The sequence below is a fragment of the Lytechinus pictus genome, chromosome 3 (assembly GCF_037042905.1).
Source record: "Lytechinus pictus isolate F3 Inbred chromosome 3, Lp3.0, whole genome shotgun sequence".
NCBI lineage: Eukaryota > Metazoa > Echinodermata > Echinoidea > Temnopleuroida > Toxopneustidae > Lytechinus > Lytechinus pictus.
The window spans coordinates 49714053-49739924 of NC_087247.1; the positions used below are offsets into that span (position 1 = coordinate 49714053).

The 25872-nt window shown below is 35.2% G+C and overlaps 1 protein-coding gene across 1 annotated transcript in view; it reads right to left on the reverse strand.

The window, feature by feature from the left end:
* LOC129257084 (ATP-dependent RNA helicase dhx29-like) overlaps window positions 1-23296 on the reverse strand; it is a 42732-nt gene extending 19436 nt beyond the window's left edge. Inside the window, exons 1-10 of the mRNA XM_064097265.1 lie at window positions 23098-23296; window positions 18956-19032; window positions 10418-10531; window positions 9773-9902; window positions 6529-6665; window positions 5923-6051; window positions 4327-4453; window positions 3255-3470; window positions 2042-2210; window positions 710-833 (exon numbers count right to left, since the gene is read on the reverse strand). Of these exons, the coding sequence (XP_063953335.1) occupies window positions 710-833; window positions 2042-2210; window positions 3255-3470; window positions 4327-4453; window positions 5923-6051; window positions 6529-6665; window positions 9773-9902; window positions 10418-10531; window positions 18956-19032; window positions 23098-23176 (1302 nt within the window). The 5' untranslated portion in view covers window positions 23177-23296. The remainder of the gene's footprint in view (window positions 1-709; window positions 834-2041; window positions 2211-3254; window positions 3471-4326; window positions 4454-5922; window positions 6052-6528; window positions 6666-9772; window positions 9903-10417; window positions 10532-18955; window positions 19033-23097) is intronic.
* Between the last annotated feature and the right edge of the window lie 2576 nt (window positions 23297-25872).

Below are 25872 nucleotides of genomic sequence, written 5' to 3' on the forward strand. Positions count from 1 at the left end.
AAATTGTCATTTCCTTTACTCTTGTTTGCTCTTAATAATCACAATAAAATTAATGAAAAATATCGTACCACAATGTAAAGAGATAATTAAATGCATAAACAGCAGAGAAAATTACTAACAAATCCATTAGATTAACAATCAATACAGAATAATATAAATGTACTCAAAATCAATGCAATGTGAAGGAGGTTAGAAAAGGAAGGCTAAGTCAAGCTGTGTGGCTGGATGTGGGTCGGATTGGCCACGAGCATAAAAGTTTAATAAATACAAAAAACTCTTCCACAATTAGAGGGAAAATTACCAATTCCAATTGAATAAGCAGCTCTTATAGTGCATTGACTGAGAATTACTTTACGACTTACAAATTTTGTCAGCTTAAATTTCTCAAATTTGCAACATCAGAAATCTTATTCTATATTTGCATTAGTCCTGTGAAAACCACTGTATCTGAAATGAAATGAATTCACCAAAAGTATATTAAGATGGTCAAAATATAGAAATTTGCATTAATAATAATTTTGAAATATACCCAAGTCATATTTATTAGGTCTTCTAAAACTATGAATGAAACCTATAATAGTGGTGATATCAAAATTCTCTCAGTATATAGATTTTGTTGGTTCATAATGCTTGGGTCTCTGCGTTAAAAGTTACTGGGCTAAACAACAAAATCTAGACATTCTTTCAAGAATGGGTCAAGAGATCTCACCTGTCCCTTTGCAAGATACCAGAAAGCATGTACACTGGCTAGATGTTGTGCTTCCATTGCATTCTCGGTCAAGATCTCTGTCCTAAACACCAAAGGTTCTTGCTTTGGTCTATCTACAGTCAATCTGCTCCGTAATAATTGAGGAACAAAGATGAAGGCATTAGTATGCATGTATTTTTTTTTAAACTATCTACTCCTTGTAACTGAAAAGATATATATCTGAACTCTAACTATAATAGATTACTTAAATGGACAAAATATCACTGTAAAATGGACAATACCATTGCTACTTAACATCTAGATGCTCTGATCTTGGATCAGAAAAATACATCTGAGGCCCTGTAAGTGTAACATAAAGCTTAGCAATTGATTGTTGGAGATATGATTTCTTCAACTTTTTGCATGTATTATTGTGTATGATCATTAATAAGAATCAACTCCACAATTAAACTCTATGATACAGAGCCCTACTATTGTAATAAAACACACAGTTATCTGAAGATCAACCAATTTAGAAGTGTTTTATATTCCATCAAACCTGGCTTCTCATAATCTCACTGATCCATTTCATAACAAATCATATTCCACTAATTCTTGTTATTTCAAGGTAATTAATCGGATCACAAAAAAAACTTAAAAGCCATTATTTCCCATTCATGTTACCTTAAAGGTCAAGTCCACCCCAGAAAATTTTTGATTTGAATAAATAGAGAAATATCAAACTTGCATAACGGTGAAAATTTCATCAAAATCAGATGTAAAATAAGAAAGTTGTGACATTTTTAAAGTTTCGCTTATTTTTCACAAAACAGTCGATGATGTCCCTCACTCACTTTTTTGTTTCTTATTGTTTGTATTATATAATATTTCATTATTTACAGATTTGACAATAAGGACCAACTTGACTAAACTATATAGTATTAAGCAATGCTAATTCCTCATGTTCAGGGAGGAATTAATCGTTTCACTTGACAATAAGGAACAAATGAAAATATTTCATGTTTCACATAATAAAAATAAAAAAATAGTGAGTGGATGACGTCATCAGTCTCCTCATTTGCATACTGACCAGGATGTGCATATAACTGTTTTGTGAAATTAAGCGAAACTTTAAAATGTCATAACTTTCTTATTTTACATCCAATTTTGATGAAATTTTCAGTGTTATTCTTGTTGGGTTTTCTTTTTTTATTCTTATAAATCTTTTGTTGTGGTGGATTTGTCCTTCCACTGGAAAAGAAATCAAAATCATACTGGTCAGCCTATATACACTGGACAGTTTTAGAATGCGATCTAAGAAGAGATATTTTCAAAAATCAGAGTAAGACTAACTTGCATCTCCAAAGGTTTTCATGTGCTTTTATCTTCTGATACTTGGGAGGGTTAGACTTTGGGAAGTTCTTTCTACACCAGTCAATCAAGAATTGCTTGGGAGACTTTCCAGTCCACACCTTGTTTGTGTAGGAAAAATCTCTCACATCAAATTGCGCTGCTGCTTCAGCTGAATAAGTAGAGCAAATATACGGCAATATCTCATGAATTGTATACTTATACTTATAAAACACATCATATTGCTATTGTAGTCAATAATACGGTCAGGAAAATTCTAACTGCAAGCCTGAACTTAATACTACAATCCCTTTCTTGCCCCAACCCAAGGTTAACATGAAAATAAAAAGGAAACTAGATGGATTCTTGACTGCACACACCCAAAACTTATGCCTTATGCCATTGCCAGATTTGAACTATATTGCATACTTTATTCTGATTATATTAAAACCATCAAATAAACCTCATTTGAGGAGGTGCCTAAACCTGGTCACTCCAGTAAGCACACATCTTTTAAGTTGATACCTCAAATGGTTAATGACCTATCACAAGTACAAAGCATTTAACATTATATAAGAATATGTGACCTTGAGCCTTTGACACCTGCAGAACTTATCAGATCATAGTTCCAATATTCATTTAAGACCCAAGTTTGAAGATGATATGTCAAAAAATTCCTGAGTTGGGTGGATGGACAGATAACACAGAAATGTAATGCCTCCGGCACCACCTACTGTTAGCATAGGGACAAGAAAACCATAACCCATATATCATAAATGGAGTCCAGAAGAAAAAATGAATGACCCATTTTCTAGCATATTTTGTAAAAGAATTAACATTTATCATAACAATTATCAATAATAACATATATCAATAACATTTATCATTTACACATCAGACTTCCCCTCAATCTGAATTAAAGACAAATACTTGCTACACATAGGGCAAAACCTCCATTGTAAGCACTGCCAAAAGTCAACAAGTTAATCTTAAGTGATCATATCAGTGGCAGTATAAAGGCCTCTTCATATAATCATGACAATTTTGAAACTGGTTCCATACATTTATCATCAATGGCAAATAACATACTACTGTCATAATACATTGAATTTTGTTTAATTGTCATTATTACCCTACATACATTTTGTTATATAGTTCCATATCTTTGTAAATGATGCAAAAATTTATGAAACAGGGCAAGAATGGTCATTCACACCTTTCTTTTCAGTTGAGGATTCGGAGGTAGGCAAAGGTGCAGATTCTGCTTCAGCTTCCATAGCATCAAACAAAGCAAAGGTTCCAGCATCATCATCATCTACACCACTACAAGAAGTAGCTTGAGCGTTATGATGGTGTTGAGGTTCAGGAAGTTGCCTCTCTTGAACCTTGACCTTGGGGTCAAAGAGCGGATGTTGCTCGACCTCTGCCATGACTAAGGATGATGAAGAAAAAGATTAGGAAATCTGACACTTTGCTATAACACCAGCTGAGTGGAAGGTAAATTAGATTTCTGTACATAGTTACATCTTTAGGGCTCAGCTAATTTGACTTTTAATACAATTGAATCACAGACGTTCCTTGCCTGATTTGGGGAAAGACCAGGAAAAGAGATGAAGATTTTGCAATACAAAGCCAGAAGAATACACATGTATTTTTTGTTTCATTTACTGGGACGTCACTCTTATCCTGATATTGGACAAATACAGTGTACTCTAAACCATGCATTAAAATCAGTGTTTGTCTTTCAAAGTAATGATTATTATTCTTCCTTTCTCTTGAAATTCATCATTCCATTAATTTTCTTTAAATTCTACAGATGATAATACAATTGTATATGTCTTGAGTAAAAGTGGTTGATCCACAAACTTCTCAAGATAATGAACATTGGCAATGCATGTATCATGAAACACAGGAATTACAAAACATATATCGGCTAAAAAAACTTGATTCTCCACAAGTTAATGGAGAACACCTGTGAATGGGTTAACACCCAAGAGGTGTCAAATCATGAAAGCCGATGCCAGTCTTTATAAATGATCACTGAACTCACTTCCAAACACTTCAACAAAAATTAACTGGCATATAGGCCAACATATTTCATTCAAGAATTGAACTCAAGATGATCTACCAATCATATCTGAGCATTGAACTGTAAATCACATCAGACAAATGACAAAGTCTAAATTATTATTAATGAAAATGACTTAACATGAAAGAGCCATATACTGAAATATCATTTGTACTGCGTGGTATTCCACTTGTGTGTATAATTCATACTATTTACTTACTTTGCACAAAGTTTTGAATCATTTCACTTGCTTCTTTCTTCTTCTTTTTATCACCATTCATCTTGGCTTCAGTAGCCCGGGTTTGAGTTTCAGATATTAAAGCTTTGAGTTCTTTATAGTACTCATTCTGTCAAAAGTACAAAAGATTCATCAATCTCAATTATTTGTCTTGGATTAATAGTAAAACAATGCAAGATAATAAACTCCTCAAAAAAAGTTTGGAAATCTGACTTTGATTGATAATCCCTCTTCGGTTTTAGTGAATATTAATGTGTGATTGATACCAATGAATAGACCATTTAATTCTCTTTAAAATGATACCATACATGATATGATTATGGTTCACATGGAGGTGAAGTGCCTTGAAATGTGGGGCAAAGTCAAATTCAAAAGTTGCAAAATGACACAATATTGAAAGTCAATGTTCTTTTTTTCCATGGTGATGAGTGAGTTTCTCAGTGGTTTCTTTTGTTTTCATGCACCTTAACATCAACTTAACATGGAATCAAACACACTTCTGCACAAGCAAACACATAACAACAAACAAATATGCATGGGTATTTCAAACCATGACTCAAACCATGTTATCTCACAGAACCTTCACTACATAAATCACAACAAAACATCAAAAATGAAGAAGCAGGGGCTTGATTTGAATGGATTTTCATCTATATTGACACAGACAAAGAATCATGTTCTTTAATGACCCTTCATGACTATTTCTGCTCGTTTTGCAGCTTTTCAATTCAGACCTCATCCAACACTTTTGAACCTTGCTCTTTTCGTGGCATGATCATTACAAGCATGGTATCCTTTTAAAGAGAATTAAATGATCTTTTGAATGATATCAATTACGCATCGTGTAAAATCGGGAGATGGGAGAAATTAATTGCCAAACTCAGATTTCCAAACTTTTTTGAGGGGTTTATAAAAATGTGAAATTCAGTTATAATTGCATGCATGGAATTTCAATGAACCAAACAATGTAATCAGTATTAACATAATGATCTAAAGCTGGCTGAAATACTGGGCCTTTTGGGTGTAGCGGAGTGCTGACAAAAATAAAGACATACTTTGGATTGAAAGTACTTTAACCCAAACAAAGCTGGAGGGGACTATTAGAGGTTCATGAATATGATAAGTCTGCATTGTCCTTCAACTGTGATGTTTCATTAACACCTTCTATATAAAGCCCTGACATCAAGTCATATCGAGACATCTTTTGCAGCCAAATCTGCCATTCCTCGAAACGTGGTTCTGAACTAACACATAATTTCACAAATAAAATTTTAACCAATAATTTCTTTTAAAAGTGATTTCAACTAGAATTTTGATAGAAATTGATTATTTAGTAAATCCTTCTCAATGACTAATGCATTTGCTCTTACTAATTTAAATTAAAAAACTGAGTATTCTTTATGATAGCAAAGAATAATCAATATTAATATGAAATACAGACATTATAGTGCTTAATTTGGTAGGAATACATAGAGTGATGGACAATCACTTTGAGCACTGATTCTGAGCCTATGGATAAACTAATCCCATCATGTACACAATGAAGTGTAATAGTAAATGGACAATGCTGATACTTACTGGCTCCCTTTTCCAGGAATCCGGCTGTCCATCATTTTTTAGACCATCATCATCATCACTGCTAATCTCTGCATATCGTTGTATAGTCCATTCCTTACTTGATGTGCTCTGCTGGTTGTTACCAACTTTCTGAGTTAAGCAATTGGATGTTTTTAGAGCCAAATATATCAATATATAACACTGGAAACTGGTAGGTTAAACAAAGCTGAATTTAATGAATTATAACAGGGTCTTGAATATTAAATTTTTGTTTTCACAGTTATACTTTTTTCTGGGGAAACTGATAATCCACTGTTGTATCTTAAAAGTATAAGGAATTATGTCAGATATGTTGATCGATGAAATTTAATTTACAGCATCCCTTATGTAAATACTGAATGAAATACAGACTGGAATCCTCACTGGTAAATGGAGACTGAGTATAAGTACATTGTCTCAAGACAAAACCTATATCTCATTTGGTATAAGATGTATCTGCGGTGTGATAAAAAAATCACTGTTTCATTAAACTATGAAATAATGCTAATGTTATTATTAGGAATAAAAGTAACAGTCTGCCGACTGTTTCAAAAGAGTTTTCAACATATTTACATACTGTTTGCATACTTTCTCTTTATTTTTATGTCCAGATGTATTGCTCCCTTTCTTCTCCTTTTCTTCATCCTCCGGAATAAATTTAGCTCTGTCCTTCTTCTTTGCTTCATCTTGGACATATTTCTCTGTGAATCCACTTGGTAGCTGATCTGATTTAAAAAAAATATTGGATGGCTCGGAATGGAATACCAGAAATATTCCAAGAGTTTTGTCAAATATTCCACGAATCGCAGATGAGTGGAATATTGGCCCTAACGAGTGGAATATTACTGGTATTTCATGAAATAAAGCCATCCAATACAATTATTATCAATTATCCCACCCCCCCCCCAAAAAAAAAAAGGAGAGAAATTTTATTGAACAAGTCATATCACTTATCACATTATGGCAACATCACTTCATTAGGACCAATTTTGTCTTTAACATGCGACTTACATGTAGTTCATTAAGACATCATTGAGTGTCAATGTGCTCTGTGCTGCACATCGCATTGCTTTCATTGTTGTAGGGGAGACCGGGGTTAGTTGGAACATTTTTTACAAAAATGGCTGTAAAATCCAAATAGATTTTATTTGAGAAACTATCTATATATCAGCTTGAAGTATATATCCAAGGGCTTCAAATGTACCCCATAAAATTTTTTAACTCTATGATGGTTACTGAAAAAATCCACCTTGAACAAGACCATCGCAAGCGTTCCAACTTACCCCATATAGGGGTAAGTTGGAACATGGTATGGGGTAAGTTGGAATATGGTATGGGGTAAGTTGGAACACTGCATGGTCAATTAAGAATAATACTTAAACTACTTACAACCGTAATATTACATGGTTTTAGCATATTTGCTTTATTTTTTTCAATTTAAAAATATTAAAATTTGATTTATTGAACTTTATGTTTCCTATTATACACTCAGCCACTCACGCAAGCCAACTGTGTAGTAGAATTCTGCTTATTTGTGCGCGTTTGATTTTACATGCAATTAAGTGTACTATCAGCAATTTCATGTACTTCGGCATCAAATTTACATGACAAAAATAATTGTTTATATATTTTCATTAACTAATTATGCAAATAAGCATATGAAATTTGCCCTAATTTTTTTTCTTTTTTTTTTCCTTTAACTCTATTTATTAAGCTAGTAGAATGCTAATTTTTGGTGAGAGTATCAATTTTTACCTTTATAACAAATATCCACAAAAAATTTAAAAAAAATTATTTCTTATGTATTTTTAAATTTGTATTTCTTTGTATTTCTTTGTCGGAGACACTTTTGCGATCATAAATAGTATAAAATAAATCCATTTGAACGAACAAAAGTAACAATAATCATACATTTATGATTTTCGGTTGAAAAACACAATTTGCATTGACCTTGTACATGGAATTACGTTTTTGAGCAATTTTTTGAGCAATTTGGGTCCGACGTGCACGTACAAAATGTTGCGTAATTTCGAAATCGCGCACCTAGGCATCGCAAATTTGGTCTCAAATGATGTGCAAGACTTGAAAGTAAAAAGTCAGTGAGCAGTGTAGTAAAAAAAATTTGCGCGACGGCGTAGTGACGAAATTTCTTGAGGGGGGGCTGAAATTGACCCCCCCCCCCAGTTTGATAAGGGTTAATATTGCATTAGGGGCCTACAATAGGCCTTAAATGCACACTCAGACCTAACTGAGAAACAAAACAAGAATGGTATACAATACATGTTCAGAAGAGTGTAAAATACTATATACATTTTTTTCTCATATCCAATGTTTTTATTCATAATTATGTTTGGGGTAAGTTGGAACATGTTCCAACTAGCCCCTTCAATTTTGTTCCAACTAACCACGGAGGCCCATTTGACATTTATAAGCTTACAGCCCCAAAAAGGGACTTCTCCATGGCATATTAATAACCTCATTTTGTAGCTTGGTACAAGGGTCTATTATACCCCCAAACTGGTCAACTTGATCTATAAACTTCTCTGAGATAATGAAACATTTCTGAAAGAGAAAAAATTACTCAGGTCAAAAAACAAAAATTCCTTTCTAACTTCACCAGGCTTGTTGCACATGTGTTGTCTGTAATATGGTGGTTGGCTGTTGATATCATGGCAATAAATTGAGGGCAGTATTGCAGAAATTTAAAGACGTTATTTAAAGACGTTAAAGAAAATTACAATGTTTCAACTTACCCTGCGTTCCAACTAACCCGGGTCTCCCCTACGCATTGTATATTTCACACATTTGCGGTTGCGCAGTAAACTGTTGAATAAGGTCTCATATTCAATAGCAAATTTTGTACAGGAGCCTATCATGGGATATTCGTCGGATTTTGGTCCTTTTTAGGGATACGCTCTGATACTGCATGGGCAATTGATGCAGACCAAAATACCCGTTTTTAATGCATCGCTGAATAAGATAATAAAGAATATTTATCACTGTTATTCACACAGTGTAGTTACTGGTAATTAATTCCAAACTGCCACAGAGTTACACAAAAAGCAACCAAAAAAAATCTCTTAGTATCAAAGGATAAAACAATATTGTATGATTCTTGAGTATAAATCTAAAGCCTCTGTAGTCTGTGCAGGAGAAATCAATGTTTATAGATGCATGATACCCGTTACATTTTACCTCTTCAAATCAAAATATAATCAGACCAGCACATCTGCATACACAAGCCAAGTCTGAAGTTGATTTGTTAAATGGATGAGTTGATGCTACAACACTTAATATTCAGACATTAAATTGCACCACACTTCTGCGCACCTCACCCGTGCAGAAATGCCTTTACGCAATGCCCTTATGTGTGCTCCTAGGGGTGTTTCCGCACGCATGTAATGAGCGAAAATGCGTTCCTGCACCGACACGACATAATTACCTAAATAGCCTTTGACTTTGGCAGAGTGATCACTAAATGCATATTAGATCATTGTCACAGAAACCTCAAAAGCAGAAATGTATTTAAATACATATCTGTTTAGAACTTTATACACCCACATCAAGAAACAAAAGTATATTTGAAAGGCTAAATTTCATGTGGTAATAGCAACATATCAATTACAAATCATTCCCCTTTTCAACTCAATAAATGTTCAATATTCTTCATTAGAGTTGAAGTGATCATGTTTTATAATGGTGTATATGACTTTTTTTCTTCATAACTTGTATCTACAATGTGAATGAAAATTCAATGGAGGCTAGCTATGTACCAAAAGCCATTAGTCTAATAGGAAATATATCAAAACCTTGTAACTCTTAAGTATCTTACCATCTGTGAGATTAAGACAAAGCCAATCCAAAGCAGAGTGAAGATCACCACCATAGCTGACTGTACTTCGCATGGAATCACATATCTGATTGTGCTTGAAACCAACATCTTCAAGGGCATTGTATAAATCCTAAAGATTCCATAAAAAGATACACAGATCAACTTGAGGACACCACACAGGAACCAAAACAATACATACCAGTATATACTAGAATGTATGGTAATAAAACATAAACTAGACCCCTTTCTCATTATCAAATTCAAGGAATTCCTCTTCAGACATGTAACATGAAAATAACAGCTTAAACAATGACGTCCATACATATTTCCATGCACAGCGTGAAGACTTACAAGAAAAATGTAATTAATTTCTCATCACTTTGATGATTCCACATCGTAATTAACGGTTCCCTATCACTTTCACAATGTAATTTTTTTCCACAATGAAATCTCATGACCAAGATCTTAAATTTGTATCTTTTAAAAAAATTAGCATAACTGTTTCCAAGTAGCAGTTATGATCTGCCTTACAAGTACTATAAAATGCAGATCTAATCATTGGCAAGTGTATTGCAAAATTGATTGATCCAAGAAAGCCCTGGCCAGTGAAATATCAGAGTAGATGCCTCAATACATGTATCTTACCGTGAGTTTCTTGTTGGTGAGTCTGCCAGACACAGTGCTACCACTGTCATTGGCTTCTTTGTACTTCAAGATCTCACTAATAATAACATGCTCCTCATCTGCTGGAAGAATAACCTACAAGTAAATAATGACAGATGCATAATAATTGCATAATGTAAACAAAACTTTACCTATTTGGGTCAATCCATATCAAATCAACCGATGCTTGTCACCCGACCCCCTCCGATTTTCTTTAAACTCGCACCAAATGTGCCCCCAAGTGTCTGACGAAAAATTCTGGAATATTTTGCCCCAAGGTCAAACGGTTGCTAAGTTACGGCCTCCCTTAGCAACCAATGTCTGGCCAAACAATAAAGTTTAAATAAAATTAGCTATTTTTGATTGACTGCTGGAGCCAAGTTTGATGACGCAGTGTTCTAATTTTCTGTAAATTGGAAGAACTTTTTAGTCTTAACACACACAATATAATTTGACATGGATCTGACCAGCCATTATTGCGCACAAGGTCACCGAACATGGTGTTAAGCGTCCAAGTCAATGTTTTGGGGTGCATGTTTGGAGGCACATAACTTCTAAATTCAATTAGCTTAGAACCCAATGTTATGCATATTTGAAGACTATGACTTGCTCAACAGACCTACAAAAAATTGGCCCTACCATGCGTGTCAATTTCTTGTAGGGCGCCCTCAAAGTTGGATTTTTTCTAAAAGTTGCCAAGTTCAAGGTCACAAAGCACCCCTCGTCCCATCCAAGTGCGACCCCAATTTCTGTATACTGATAGACATTTACCTATATTTTCATGGGATACTTAAAAATTTTTGTGACCGAAATGTTTAATAGCTGGTTTACGCATTCGAAAATGGTCGTAAACACCCCAAAATCGATGTAAAACGACACATACAAGTTTTCAGCACATTTCAAATTAGGATAAATCCAAAATGAAAAGGGAGCAATCACTGGTATTGTCTGTAATGGTAGTCTGTAATGAGTACTAAAAGGATATGCATCACAAATAGTTTGTCTTATTTGCAATGCCCTTGAAAAACACAGCTGAAAATCATCAAAAACAATAAATCGGGTCAATTTTCCGTAATGATAGGGCGTTAAAATGTGTTTACACCCACTTTCACTTGTTGGTCATTTCAATACTAATGGTGACTTTAAGCTGATAATTGCAAATCATGTTCCTTTCTGGTTCTATTTTAAGCTCCAAATAATATATAAAGTCATATCTTTATCTTTTGACCTTGACATTGATCTAAAAATAGCTATAAATGCCCTAACATTAGCATATTCACAACATGTGAGCTTTACAACACATTTCAAAATTGATTTTCTCACAGACTAAATGCCTGATCATATGGATATTTGCAGTATTGGTAGTCCATAATGAGTACTTGGAAGATATAGTATTAATTAATTGTTCTTACATGACAATGACCTTGAAAATACAGGTGAAATCCACACAAAAATTCAATAATCCGCCGATATCCCATTATTATAGGTTGTTTACACCCACTTTCACTTGTGTGTCATTTCAATACTAATGGTGACTTTAAGCTGATAATTGCAAATCGTGTTCCTTTCTGGTTCTATTTTAGGCTCCAAATAATACATAAAGTCATATCTTTATCTTCTGACCTTGACATTGATCTAAAAATAGCTGTAAATGCCTTAAAATGGGCATATTCACATTTTAAGGCATTTACAGCTATTTTTAGATCAATGTCAATGTCAAAATATACATATATTACTTTATGTATTATTTGTAGCTTAAAATTGAACAAGAAAGGAGCATGATTTGCAATTATCAGCTAAAAGTCACAATTAGTATTGAAATGAGACAAAAGTGAAAGTGGGTGTAAACAACCTATAATGGGATATTGGTAGATTATTGATTTTTTGTATAAATTTCAGCTGTATTTTCAAGGTCATTGTCATGTAAGAACAATCAATTAATACTATATCTTGAAAGTACTCATTATGGACTACCAATACTGCACATATCCATATGATCAGGCATTCAGTCTGTGAGAAAATCAATTTTGAAATGTGTTGTAAAACTCACGGGTGTTGTGAATATGCCAATTTTTAAGGCATTTACAGCTATTTTTAGATCAATGTCAAGGTCAAAAGATAAAGATATGACTTTATGTATTATTTGGAGCCTAAAATAGAACCAGAAAGGAACACGATTTGCAATTATCAGCTTAAAGTCACCATTAGTATTGAAATGACACACAAGTGAAAGTGGGTATAAACAACCTATAATAATGGGATATCGGCGGATTATTGAATTTTTGTGTGGATTTCAGCTGTATTTTCAAGGTCATTGTCATGTAAGAACAATTAATTAATACTATATCTTCAAAGTTCTCACTATGGACTACAAATACTGCAAATATCCATTCGATCAGGCATTCAGTCTGTGAGAAAATCAATTTTGAAATGTGTTGTAAAGCTCACGTGTTGTGAATATGCTAATGTTAGGGCATTTATAGCTATTTTTAGATCAATGTCAAGGTCAAAAGATAAAGATATGACTTTATGTATTATTTGGAGCCTAAAATAGAACCAGAAAGGAACATGATTTGCAATTATCAGCTTAAAGTCACCATTAGTATTGAAATGACACACAAGTGAAAGTGGGTGTAAACAACCTATAATAATGGGATATCGGCGGATTATTGAATTTTTGTGTGGATTTCAGCTGTATTTTCAAGGTCATTGTCATGTAAGAACAATTAATTAATACTATATCTTCAAAGTACTCATTATGGACTACCAATACTGCAAATATCCATATGATCAAGCATTCAGTCTGTGAGAAAATCAATTTTGAAATGTGTTGTAAAGCTCATGTGTTGTGAATATGCTAATGTTAGGGCATTTATAGCTATTTTTAGATCAATGTCAAGGTCAAAAGATAAAGATATGACTTTATATATTATTTGGAGCTTAAAATAGAACCAGAAAAGAACATGATTTGCAATTATCAGCTTAAAGTCACCATTAGTATTGAAATGACCAACAAGTGAAAGTGGGTGTAAACACATTTTAACGCCCTATCATTACGGAAAATTGACCCGATTTATTGTTTTTGATGATTTTCAGCTGTGTTTTTCAAGGTCATTGCAAATAAGACAAACTATTTGTGATGCATATCCTTTTAGTACTCATTACAGACTACCATTACAGACAATACCAGTGATTTCTCCCTTTTCATTTTGGATTTATCCTAATTTGAAATGTGCTGAAAACTTGTACGTGTCGTTTTACATCAATTTTGGGGTGTTTACGACCATTTTCGAATGCGTAAACCAGCTATTAAACATTTCGGTCACAAAAATTTTTAAGTATCCCATGAAAATATAGGTAAATGTCTATCAGTATACAGAAATTGGGGTCGCACTTGGATGGGACGAGGAGTGATTTGTGACCTTGAACTTGGCAACTTTTAGAAAAAATCCAACTTTGAGGGCGCCCTACAAGAAATTGACACGCATGGTAGGGCCAATTTTTTGTAGGTCTGTTGAGCAAGTCATAGTCTTCAAATATGCATAATATTGGGTTCTAAGCTAATTGAATTTGGAAGTTATGAGCCTCCAAACATGCACCCAAAAACATTGACTTGGACGCTTAACACCATGTTCGGCGACCTTGTGCGCAATAACGGCTGGTCAGATCCACGTCTAATTATATTGTGTGTGTTAAGACTATAAAGTTCTTCCAATTTACAGAAAATTAGAACACTGCATCATCAAACTTGGCTCCAGCAGTCAATCAAAAATAGCTAATTTTATTTAAACTTTATTGTTTGACCAGACATTGGTTGCTAAGGGAGGCCATAACTTAGCAACCCTTTGACCTTGGGGCAAAATATTTCATTTTTTTCCGTCAGACACTTGGGGGAACATTTGGTGCGAGTTTAAAGAAAATCGAAGGGGGTCGGGTGACAAATTGTCTAAAAATTGGTTGATTTGACGTGGATTGACCCATTTCAATTAACTTTGTTGTCTGATATTTAATTTGAGTTATGAAATTTGATTTATTCATTGCCACATTGTAATTTCTGTAAACATACATATTCAGCTCTTGAGCTGCTTACAATTTCTATTTGAAATAAAACCACCAACACCACTATCACTACCACTACCACTAATGCTACAACTACTACTTCTTTTATTTTATTTTTTTAGAATGGAGAAAACTAAATGGACTTCTTTGATAACGCGTCACATTAATGGTTTTAAACAAAAGCAATAATGAACAATGAATATGACTTTTATTGTGGTGTATTGAAAGCATCAAAGTAAGTGTAAGTCTGGAGAATCAATAAAGTTACATGAAATCATAACTTAAGCTACATGTACACAATTGAATAAGTGTGACAAAAATCATATATTTTTATTTGAGCCTAATACATCCTGTACCGATATACCATTCAACATGTCATTGGATTCAATCACCATTCTACAGAAGAAGTGCACAATCTCCACTGCAAAAGCAGCATTCCTTCCATGTGATATTTCACATGTGTGCATTTAATCTCATTACTGTACATTGACAATTGCATCTAACAAGGTACCGTAATGCCAAATATAGATCAGTGCCTTGCCAAAGGGTATTAGCACTAGATGGTTTTGAACCACTAACCCTTATTAGATCAAGAGTGAAGTGAACTACCCACTAAATCACAACAATAAAATATAGATCAGTGCCTTGTCAAAGGGCATTAGCATTAGATGGTTTAGAACCACTAACCCTTATTAGATCAAGAGTGAAGTGAACTAACCACTAAATCACAACAATAAAATATAGATCAGTGCCTTGTCAAAGGGCATTAGCACTAGATGGTTTAGAACCACTAACCCTTATTAGATCAAGAGTAGGCGGTGCTGCACCATCCCGAGTTTGCTCAATCTCGAGATTTTAGCCCGATCAGCCCTCTTCGCGATTAATCTCGAGATTCAAGAAACCCCGTCTGCACCATCCCACGAGGAGCTATATCTGCTCGAGCGAGGCAACAAGCCCGATATTCCGGGCATGCGCACTTTCGGATCTTGGAGTTTCAACGGCCCGCGCTTTTGAATAACTTCCCGCGATATGCAAGCGCAAGCAATGAACTCCTTTCACTAGTACTTTCGCCGAATTCAACCGGTGTTATGCAACAATCCTTTCAGCTCAGCGAGTGAAGAAGTGATGTATTCTTCGTGAAATATGATGGCGGAGTAGGAGGCAACGACAGAGAGAGAGAGAGAGAGGGAGAAGGAGGAAAGAAATGCTATTTGCTCACATTTTGCGAAGGAATAAGACAACACTGCTGTCAGTGTTGTTATTGAATATGACCATCGTCGATGCGATGAGCGCCTCCCCCTTCGGTCTGGTCTCTCCCGGGGTCTCTCCCAAAATCCATTCACTGGTGGGGACACCATCGTTGCTTATGAACGCTATTCGCATGTATAAAGTTGACTTTCGCACGTGTTTATGTTTTGACCAAGGCGGAAGTGGAACGCGAATTGCATTATGGACTGACGTCATGAATAAATTACCCCGAGTCCAATCTCGAGTGCGTCTGCACCGACGAATTAGCGGGATAATTCGTAAAATAGCGCGCTATTTTGCAAATAAACCCGAGTTGACTTGGGATTGCAATCTCGAGATTAATCCTACGAACTAGCGCGATAATTGCGTCTGCACCGCCAACTATCTCGAGATTTTTCAGATCGGGATAATTTGCCGGATCAGAAATAGCGCGCTAATTTGAAACTTCGGGATGGTGCAGACGGCCCTAGTGAAGTGAACTAACCACTAAATCACAACAATAAAATGTAGATCAGAGCCTTATCAAAGGGCATTAGCACTAGATGATTTTGAACCACTAACCCTTATTAGATCAAGAGTGAAGTGAACTAACCACTAAATCACAACAATAAAATGCAGATCAGAGCCTTATCAAAGGGCATTAGCACTAGATGGTTTTGAACCACTAACCCTTATTAGATCAAGAGTGAAGTGAACTACCCACTAAATCACAACAATAAAATATAGATCAGTGCCTTGTCAAAGGGCATTAGCACTAGATGGTTTAGAACCACTAACCCTTATTAGATCAAGAGTGAAGTGAACTAACCACTAAATCACAACAATAAAATGTAGATCAGAGCCTTATCAAAGGGCATTAGCACTAGATGGTTTTGAACCACTAACCCTTATTAGATCAAGAGTGAAGTGAACTAACCACTAAATCACAACAATAAAATGCAGATCAGAGCCTTATCAAAGGGCATTAGCACTAGATGGTTTTGAACCACTAACCCTTATTAGATCAAGAGTGAAGTGAACTAACCACTAAATCACAACAATAAAATGTAGATCAGTGCCTTATCAAAGGGTATTAGCACTAGATGGTTTTGAACCACTAACCCTTATTAGATCAAGAGTGAAGTGAACTAACCACTAAATCACAACAATAAAATGTAGATCAGAGCCTTATCAAAGGGCATTAGCACTAGATGGTTTTGAACCACTAACCCTTATTAGATCAAGAGTGAAGTGAACTACCCACTAAATCACAACAATAAAATGTAGATCAGTGCCTTATCAAAGGGTATTAGCATTAGATGGTTTTGAACCACTAACCCTTATTAGATCAAGAGTGAAGTGAACTAACCACTAAATCACAACAATAAAATATAGATCAGTGCCTTGTCAAAGGGCATTAGCACTAGATGGTTTTGAACCACTAACCCTTATTAGATCAAGAGTGAAGTGAACTAAGCACTAAATCACAACAATAAAATGTAGATCAGAGCCTTATCAAAGGGCATTAGCACTAGATGGTTTTGAACCACTAACCCTTATTAGATCAAGAGTGAAGTGAACTACCCACTAAATCACAACAATAATATAAAAAAATTGATTTTCAAATGTGTGCAGTTGAAGTCTCTGCTTTATCATAACTGCACAACAGATTTTTTAAATAAACTATGGCATTTCTAGCCCCTCAATCATTTTGTGGATTATTGTAAGAACACGATATATGGATGTATACAGTGCATATAAAAAAAAACGGGACAGATTTGAAATATGTATTAAATTTTTGTTTCAAATTATGATGTCTATATTTTGGTGTTAATAGGTGCTCTGAAGTCTTATCTTTCAAATGCCATTTGACAGAATTTGTTTTGTTCATGCTTGAGCAAACACGGAATGTTTTTGTCTGGGGTTAAAAAGGAGGCTTGAGCCAAAATGGCATAAAATGATAGATATGATGATCGGACTTCTTGCTAATCAGCAGACTTCCTCTTAACCTTTTCATTATCTTTGCCATAATTTTCGAATTATGCGGTCAAAATTCATTTTCAAAAATTTTTTTTTTCTTGAATTGTTCTGTTGTTGTTTCTTTTGAATATGTTCTCTTTTAGCTTTGAATATTCCTTCTTTAAGCAAAAACAATTTTTTTTCAACCGAAGTATGAGAGAACGTGTATTTTTTTATCCTTTCATTGTGTGCTACAAAGGTTATGGTGCCTTTGAACAGTGGCATACAGATGGGCGGGGGCTCGGGGTGCTCCCCCCAATATAAAAAAAAAGTGGAAAGGAAGTAAAAGGAAAGATATAAAGTGAAATATGATTTATTTTCTGAATAAAAATATTATGTCAAAATCTATAGCAGAATTGAATATTTTAATAAAAAAGGTGGAAATTTTTGCTTGCTCTCTTCGCTCGCTCACAACTTTTTAAATACAATTTATCCGATCTGCCATATATCTAGCTCCTTCTAAATTGACTCAACACCATTGCCATTGAAAGTCATGGATCCTTTCCTGTTTGTCCTGTCAAGCACATAATTAAACTTGGTCAAGGAATCAATAACCCCTTGAAAATAGGACTTGTGTTTTTTAAAGGTACCATAACATAATTTTTTCACATAATAACATACAATTTGAATAATTACAAGTTCTCCCAATTAATAATGCAAGCAAAAAATGTTAATGAAATTTGACACCATAATTCGAAAATCATGGCAAAGATAATGAAAAGGCTAAGAGGAAGTCTGCTGATTAGCAAGAAGTCCGATCATCACATCTTTCATTTTATGCCATTTTGGCGCAAGCCTCCCTTTTAGCCCCAGACAAAAACATTCCGTGTTCGCTCAAGCATGAATGAAACAAATTTTTTCAAATGGCATTTGAAAGATAAGACTTCAGAGCACCTATTGACACCAAAATATAGACATCATAATTTAAATCACAAATTTAACAGACTTTTCAAATCTGTCCTGTTGTTTTTGATACGCACTGTATAATAACTTATTTGGTCACTGACCTTGATACCCCCAAAATATTCAGATTATCATTACTCCTACAAAATAAATGAATACTTAGATCAAGTTTAAGATTGATCCACCAAACAGTTTCTTATTCATTAGAGGAATGAAATCTAAAATGGAAGGACGGATGACCCACAAACAAATGACTACTGCAACCACCTATTGGAAAATTATATGTTATAATGATAGGGAGGAAAAATTTACCTTTTTTACCGATCTACCATTTACATCTTCTGAAGCAGAGGCCCCTCTTGTTGAGTCAAAAGCATATTTCTTTGGAACTAAAAAATGACATTAAAAACAAGTGAAGCAATGAAATATAAATTGATATTTAACAATGAACTTTATTGAATATCATTGGTTTACATAATAACATTTTGATTTACAACAGGGTTGTAATAAAAATACAAAATTTATTTTAAACAAGTGGAACGCCTCTGGCAGTCTCGCCTGCATTACGCGATTTAATATAGCAGCAGTGCTAACTTTGAAAACTACTATAAAATAATCATTCACAAAAACACCATTCATATAATGACATAATCCACGTTCATTGACCATATATGACATTTGAACAGTGACTTAAGACTTGTCAACTACACCAATGTCCACATTTCATTCACTCTATCCATAAACTTTCAAAGTTATGATGGCAATTCAACAATTACCCCAACATGGCCTACGTTTATTGACCTTAACTGACCTTTGACCTTGAATTTGTGACCTGAAACTCACAGGGGATGTTCAGTGATACTTGATTACTCTTATATCCCAAGTTTTATGAAATAGATCCATAAACTTCAGAGTTAGGATGGTAATTTAACAAAGACCCCCAACACGGCCAAAGTTCATTGACCTTAAATGACCATTGATCATGGTCATGTGACCTGAAACTCGCACAGAATATTCAGTGGTACATGATTAACCTAATGTCCAAGTTTCATGAACTAGATCCATAAATTTTCAAAGTTATGAAGGTAATTCAACAAATACCCCCAACTTGGCCAAAGTTCATTGACCCTAAATGACCTTTGACCTTGGTCATGTGACCTGAAACTCGCACAGAATATTCAGTGGTACTTGATTAACCTAATGTTCAAGTTTCATGAACTAGATCCATAAATTTTCAAAGTTATGATGTTATTTCAAAAAATACCCCCAACTTGACCAAAGTTCATTGACCCTAAATGACCTTTGACCTTGGTCATGTGACCTGAAACTGGTGCAGGATTTTCACCAATACTTGATTAACCTTATGCCCAAGTTTCATGAACTAGGTCCATATACTTTCTAAGTTATGATGTTATTTCAAAAACTTAACCTTCGGTTAAGATTTTGAAAATAATTCTCCCAACATGGTCTAAGTTCATTGACCCTAAATGACCTTTGACCTTAGTCATGTGACCTGAAACTCAGGCAGGATGTTTAGTAATACTTGATTAACCTTATGTCCAAGTTTCATGAACTAGGTCCATATACTTTCTAAGTTATGATGTCATTTCAAAAACTTAACCTTAGGTTAAGATTTGTTGTTGACGCTCTGCTCTGCTCTGCTATGCAGGCGAGACAAAAACCAAATAGAGCTTTTTTATTGTTTTAAAACGTTATATAACATTTTTTCCAACGAATAATGCACTTTGCTGTATTAAAATCAATTAAACTAAAGCCCAAAGTTTTCTGCTTTCTAGACCTGAAATTCTGCTTTCTTCTGCTTTACAAACCTCAAATTCTGCTTTCTTCTGCTTTATAAATTTCTTCACTTTGAAATTCTTCGAAAGCTCAGAAAAGACACTTTTAAAATTTTGAATTCATGAGTAAAAACTGTAAAAATTCTTACCTGATTTCCCTTCCTATGTACTCCAAAGCATGGGCGAATTCGAATAACTAAGGTCATATGCGCATGCAAGCAGAACGATAAAAACAACAACAGTGCACGTCACAGTACATACATGTGCATAATGCATGAATGAACATGCATACCAACGAACGTAGAGGGCAGCAACACACTTCAGTGTTGTTGCTGCCCTCTACGTTTGTTGATGCATACATGCTACTAGTACGGGCGACCAAGCGTTCCATCACCGTAGTAACGTGATGTGCACGTGAATATTGCTTTCGCTATACATGGAAATTTCCAGAACGAATCGCGCACAAAGCCTGCTGGGATAGCTGCATTGCGTAAGTAGTACGTACAGTAGTGTTGCACTTAAAAATTTATTGTGGGTCAAATCTGGTAAGGTGTGCAATCGCGATCGGTAGGCTGGTTTCACAGAGCTTAATTTGTGCAATTCCTAGACTGGATTTTATAGACTGTATTATCAATTAGGATGCTTTTGGAACCAATTTTTTTATACTTTAAAACTAAGATTTCTCACCGAATTCACTGTTTTTTTCAAAACTGTGTTTTCCTAACCCAGTTTCCGCGGAAAATCCGCAAAGCGGAAAACTTAGGGGACTTAATACAGTATGATTTAAGCTATTGAAGTTTTAATTATACATTTTTGGAGTAAGTAAAGAGATGGCTACAATTTTTGGTCCTGAATTTCCAACAGAATAGTTCATATATCCCCCGAAATTCCTAAATCATGGAAATTGAATGCAAAAAAAAAAAGAACACTAATTATTAAAAGTTGATATTTTATAAGTTTATTCCTCATACATATCCATGTAGTCCTGGGGTATTTTGAGTCTTGTCAATCTAGGGGGATGGGGTGGGGGGCGAGAGAAGAACTTGCACAATGGAAGAAAATGACATAATCTATGGACTATGGGGTTTCAAAGCTTAATTTCATTAAATCAATATCTTTATTCATTTGGATCAATCATGCCAATTTTAGTGCATGAAATCCAAATTTGGGTTAAAAAAAAAAGCCCTTGAACTGTTATTTTTTTTAATTGAAGAATTCTGATCAAATGCATATTAGATTTTTCTCTTTTTACAAAATTTAACTTTTTCTTGGAGTGGACTTTTCTTTTAAGGTTTGCTCACTGATTATCTTAGTCTGTTAGTACTTTTCTTCATCTTTACAAAGCGCAAAATTTCACCTGCTTCCGTGTGTACCTCAAGAGTATGAGGTCAGTTTTACGTCTATTTGTAAAATTCATTCACGATTCATAATATTTTTCGGCCAATGCAAGTATTCTTAAAATCTAAGTTGGCAGCTATACAGGCGTGTGGTATCTAGGACTAGGTTAGCCAGGCGGCTTCTTGAGAGTAAAAATCATTTACTAACGTAGGCTTACTCTAAATGAAGCCAGGGAGTCCTCCCTATCAGTAGAGGCGCACGGCCAATATTGGAGACTGTCTCCAATGAAGGAGATTATCTCCAATATCAGAGACTTTTGTAAAGAATTTGGGTATCAAATTTCAGAGACAGTCTCCAGTTTTGGAGACCAATTTCCTTTGTTTACATCATTTGCTGCAAAAGGATTGCCTTGGCGGCAAATAAAAATGTGATAAGCAGATTCCTCATGAAAAATTACCCCTTTTCACCGTCTACTTTAAAAATTCACCATCTACTTTTGTTTTGATAAGGATTTTTGTTGTCAATCACACACAAAACAAATGGGCTTCTGACCTCAGTGAGACAAAATTTTGGGTGGAAAAAATCATGCTTTTGTTGGTGTTGTTTCTTTTGTCCTTTTGCAAAGCAAGTCTCTAATGTGGGAGATTGTCTCCCCTATTGGAGAGAGTCTCCCATATTGGCCGTGCGCCTCTACTGCCTATTCATCTGCGTGTTCCGCAAAAAACCCTGAAACTTTCGCCCCCGAGATTTCTACTTTCCTTCTAAAAGATCTAGCTCTAAATCATGTACATGGGATAAAACTTCATTTCCGACATTTCTACGCTCTCGTTGTTATTTTTAAACAAGAATTCATCAAAAAAATGAAAAAATATTGTGAAAAGACGGAAGAGACTTGCCCGATGTTTACACCGCCATCTTGTTTCTTAATATTGTACTTCCCCAACGTTACGGACGCAAACAATCTGTGATTTAGATCTACTCTAACCGTGGGAAATCATAGCCTCTACATAGAGCCTCTTAGAGGAATGATCTCCCGACCCAGGCTTCATGGGGAGTAAGTAGAGTATAATATAGTAGATGACTTTTACTCCCAGAAGCCTCCAGGCTAGTCGTGGGGCAGTTGGACCACGTACCACCGCCCGGCACCAGACCAAGGCGGCATCCGGGCACACACACTCTCAGTCTCACTCGTCACTAACCCAGGGAGCTCCCGCCCGCGCAGGCGGGAGCTCCCTGGGTCAACTCGTCACAGCCACAGGCACATGCACAGTACGAAATTATGTCTGAAGATCACTGAACATAAATAAGGAGATCACTTACCTTTATAATCACCTGTATTTCCCTTTGCTGTACTCTCTGTTGAAATTGGCCGACTTATATTCTTCTTTTTCTTTCCCATTTTTAATCCCAGGTTTTAATCACACATTGACACGGACACACATGAATGAGCAAGTGGACGTAGGTATGGCCGCTACAAGGTACCTATATATATATACCACAAATTGTTGTATGGTAAGCTAGCTCTAGATTCTATTCATAGAGCTGATGTATACTAATTACGTTATTAGTTATTAGTATATATCTCTATGATTCTATTCTGACATGGACACTGCACGAAACAGCTTTAAAAATTTGTCTTTAAATAAAAGGAAAGTTTCTGTCATTTTGTATAATAACAATATTATTAGAATTCCGCCGAGTATCATACAGCTGCATGGGCTTGTAGTTTTTCACCTTAATTCATATGGCGCAGTTAATTGGCATTACATAAGTTAGGCGCACCCCCGCCTCCCCCCTCCCCCTGCAAAAAGGGGGGTTGTAAGAGTAGCAAAAAAAAAACCATTAACGAAAAAATAGGCCTTAATGAATTATAAGTGAAGGGTTGTGAAAAATGCATCAATAATTCGAAAAGTTATTAGAATCCTATTTTTTTAATTTGTGATGTCAAATATGCGAGCCCGGTATGCGAGCAGCTTCGTGTATCGGATGTGCAGCTTTAGACTGTAGTGGAAAAAAAATAATCCGAATAAAATTTCATTTTCTAAAAAAAAAACACGAAAATATTACTTTTTATTGTCGTCAACAGCATTTCACCCCTGCTCCTGATAGAGAAGTAAATTTTCTTACTTTGAAAAAAACCTAACTCCTATAAGAATGATAACAATTTGATTTTCCTATTCTTCTTTTATTTTTTTAATTAAGCCAGCAAAACAGTTTTAAGTCTCAATGCTATTCTGAAAAGATTTGGTAAACTTGAACACAATCTTAAATTTTGTCGTATTAAAAAGGGCTATGTCAATATGAGCACAGCATTTTGAGGGGCAAAACATGGCATATTGAGCAAAATTGAGTATAAAATTGCAAGCAAGTGACGTGAGCCAGCAATTTTTTTTACCGTTATAAAATAAAAAAAAGCAATTAAATCTTGTGATATATACAATTAGTATTATATTAATTCACCCCGTTTTCCTTTGCTTTTTTTCTTTTCTCATTTTTTTCTTGCCTGATGGAAATTATTTTGTCTATCCTGTCTGATATTTTTAAACTAGCGAGACGACAGAAGGAGGAGAGAAAGAAAGAAAGAAAGAAAGAAAGAGGGAGAGAGAGTGGGGGGAGAGGAGGAATAGGTAAAAAAAACACAGGGGAGGCAGAAGGAAAAAATGGAGTGTCACAGTTGGGGTGTCATTGTTGCGCAGAATAGTGAAGTAATTAATGCAAATTAGATTAATACAAAAATGGGAATTTGAATTTGAAAGAAGGTTTAAGAGGGAATTAAAGACCCTTGAAAACCGACAGGACAGTATTTAAACATTTCAACTTGCACTTTGCGCTCTCATCGATCGAGTCCCCTTTATCCTTTATCCGGAGGACCTATAGTCTTGTAAAAATAATGCGAACAAAAAAAAAGACTTAGATAATAAAGATTAAAGACTACCCATCTCCCCCACCTTACTTTAGTTTGGGCTCATAGACCCCAAAAGTTTCAAACCAAGAAAGAGGAAGAAAAAAAAAGGAAATAAATGGGAAAAGGGTGGAAGCATCATAATGTAGCTGTTCAAACTTCATTCTTATCAGACGGTGTTCCCAGGGCGGCCAAGCATCATCTGCAAAATAATGCATCAATCCACAATTTGCCCCTCTTCACCCAGGTGCAGTGGCGTACCTAGGATTTTCCACAGGGGGGGGGGGGGCAAATTCGTCGGCCAAAAAATTTGACAAGCAAGAAAAAGAAGAAGAAAAAAAGGTCTTCAACCACAAATAAAGGGATCTCGTCCGCCCAAAAATTTGACAAGCAAAAAAAAAAAAAAAAAGTCTTCAACCACAAAAAAAAAGGATTTCGTACCATAAAAAAATTTGACAAGCAAAAAAAAAAAAGGTCTTCAAGACTCGTCAGGGGGGGCAGGGATAATTATGTTCCTTGCATGGGTTGTGACTCATCAGGGGGCAGTCTGCCCCCTCTGCCCCCCCCCCCCCCCCCCCCGTATAGGTACGCTAGTGCCCAGGTGTTAAATGGGTATCATGTAGAATGCATAAGCCTATGTAATATGCCTAACATATTGAGTCTCGGGTGCCAGGATCCAATGACCTGGTATGATTGCAATGTAAATCGCTTTAAAATATATAATTTATAAATGAAACTATCATTTGATTATAATTGTTTCGTATTTTAATGTCTAAATCCATCATAAATTAGATTTTATATTAAGTTCAAATTTTCTGCTCAGTTCCCTCGCTCGCAGAATTTTTATTTTATAAATTTTGTTCCTTAGGCCACGACCCCGTCTGCCCCTAAAAATTGTTACATTATTGTTCTGTACATCGTAAGTTTGAAATGCCTTGGCCTTGAGAGTTTCATGCCTTGGGTTTCGATGCCTTGGCCTGGGGGTTTGGGCCTTGCATGACTACAACACTGGTATAATAAAAGCTTTAAAGGAGAATGAAACCCTTGAAACCAGCTGAATCCATATCAAAGAGAAAAATCAAAGAAACATATTGTTGGAAGTTTGAGGAAGATTGAATGAATAATAAGAAAGTTATGAGCATTTGAAAATTGAGATCACTAATGCCATGTAGATCCTCCCATTGGCAATGCAA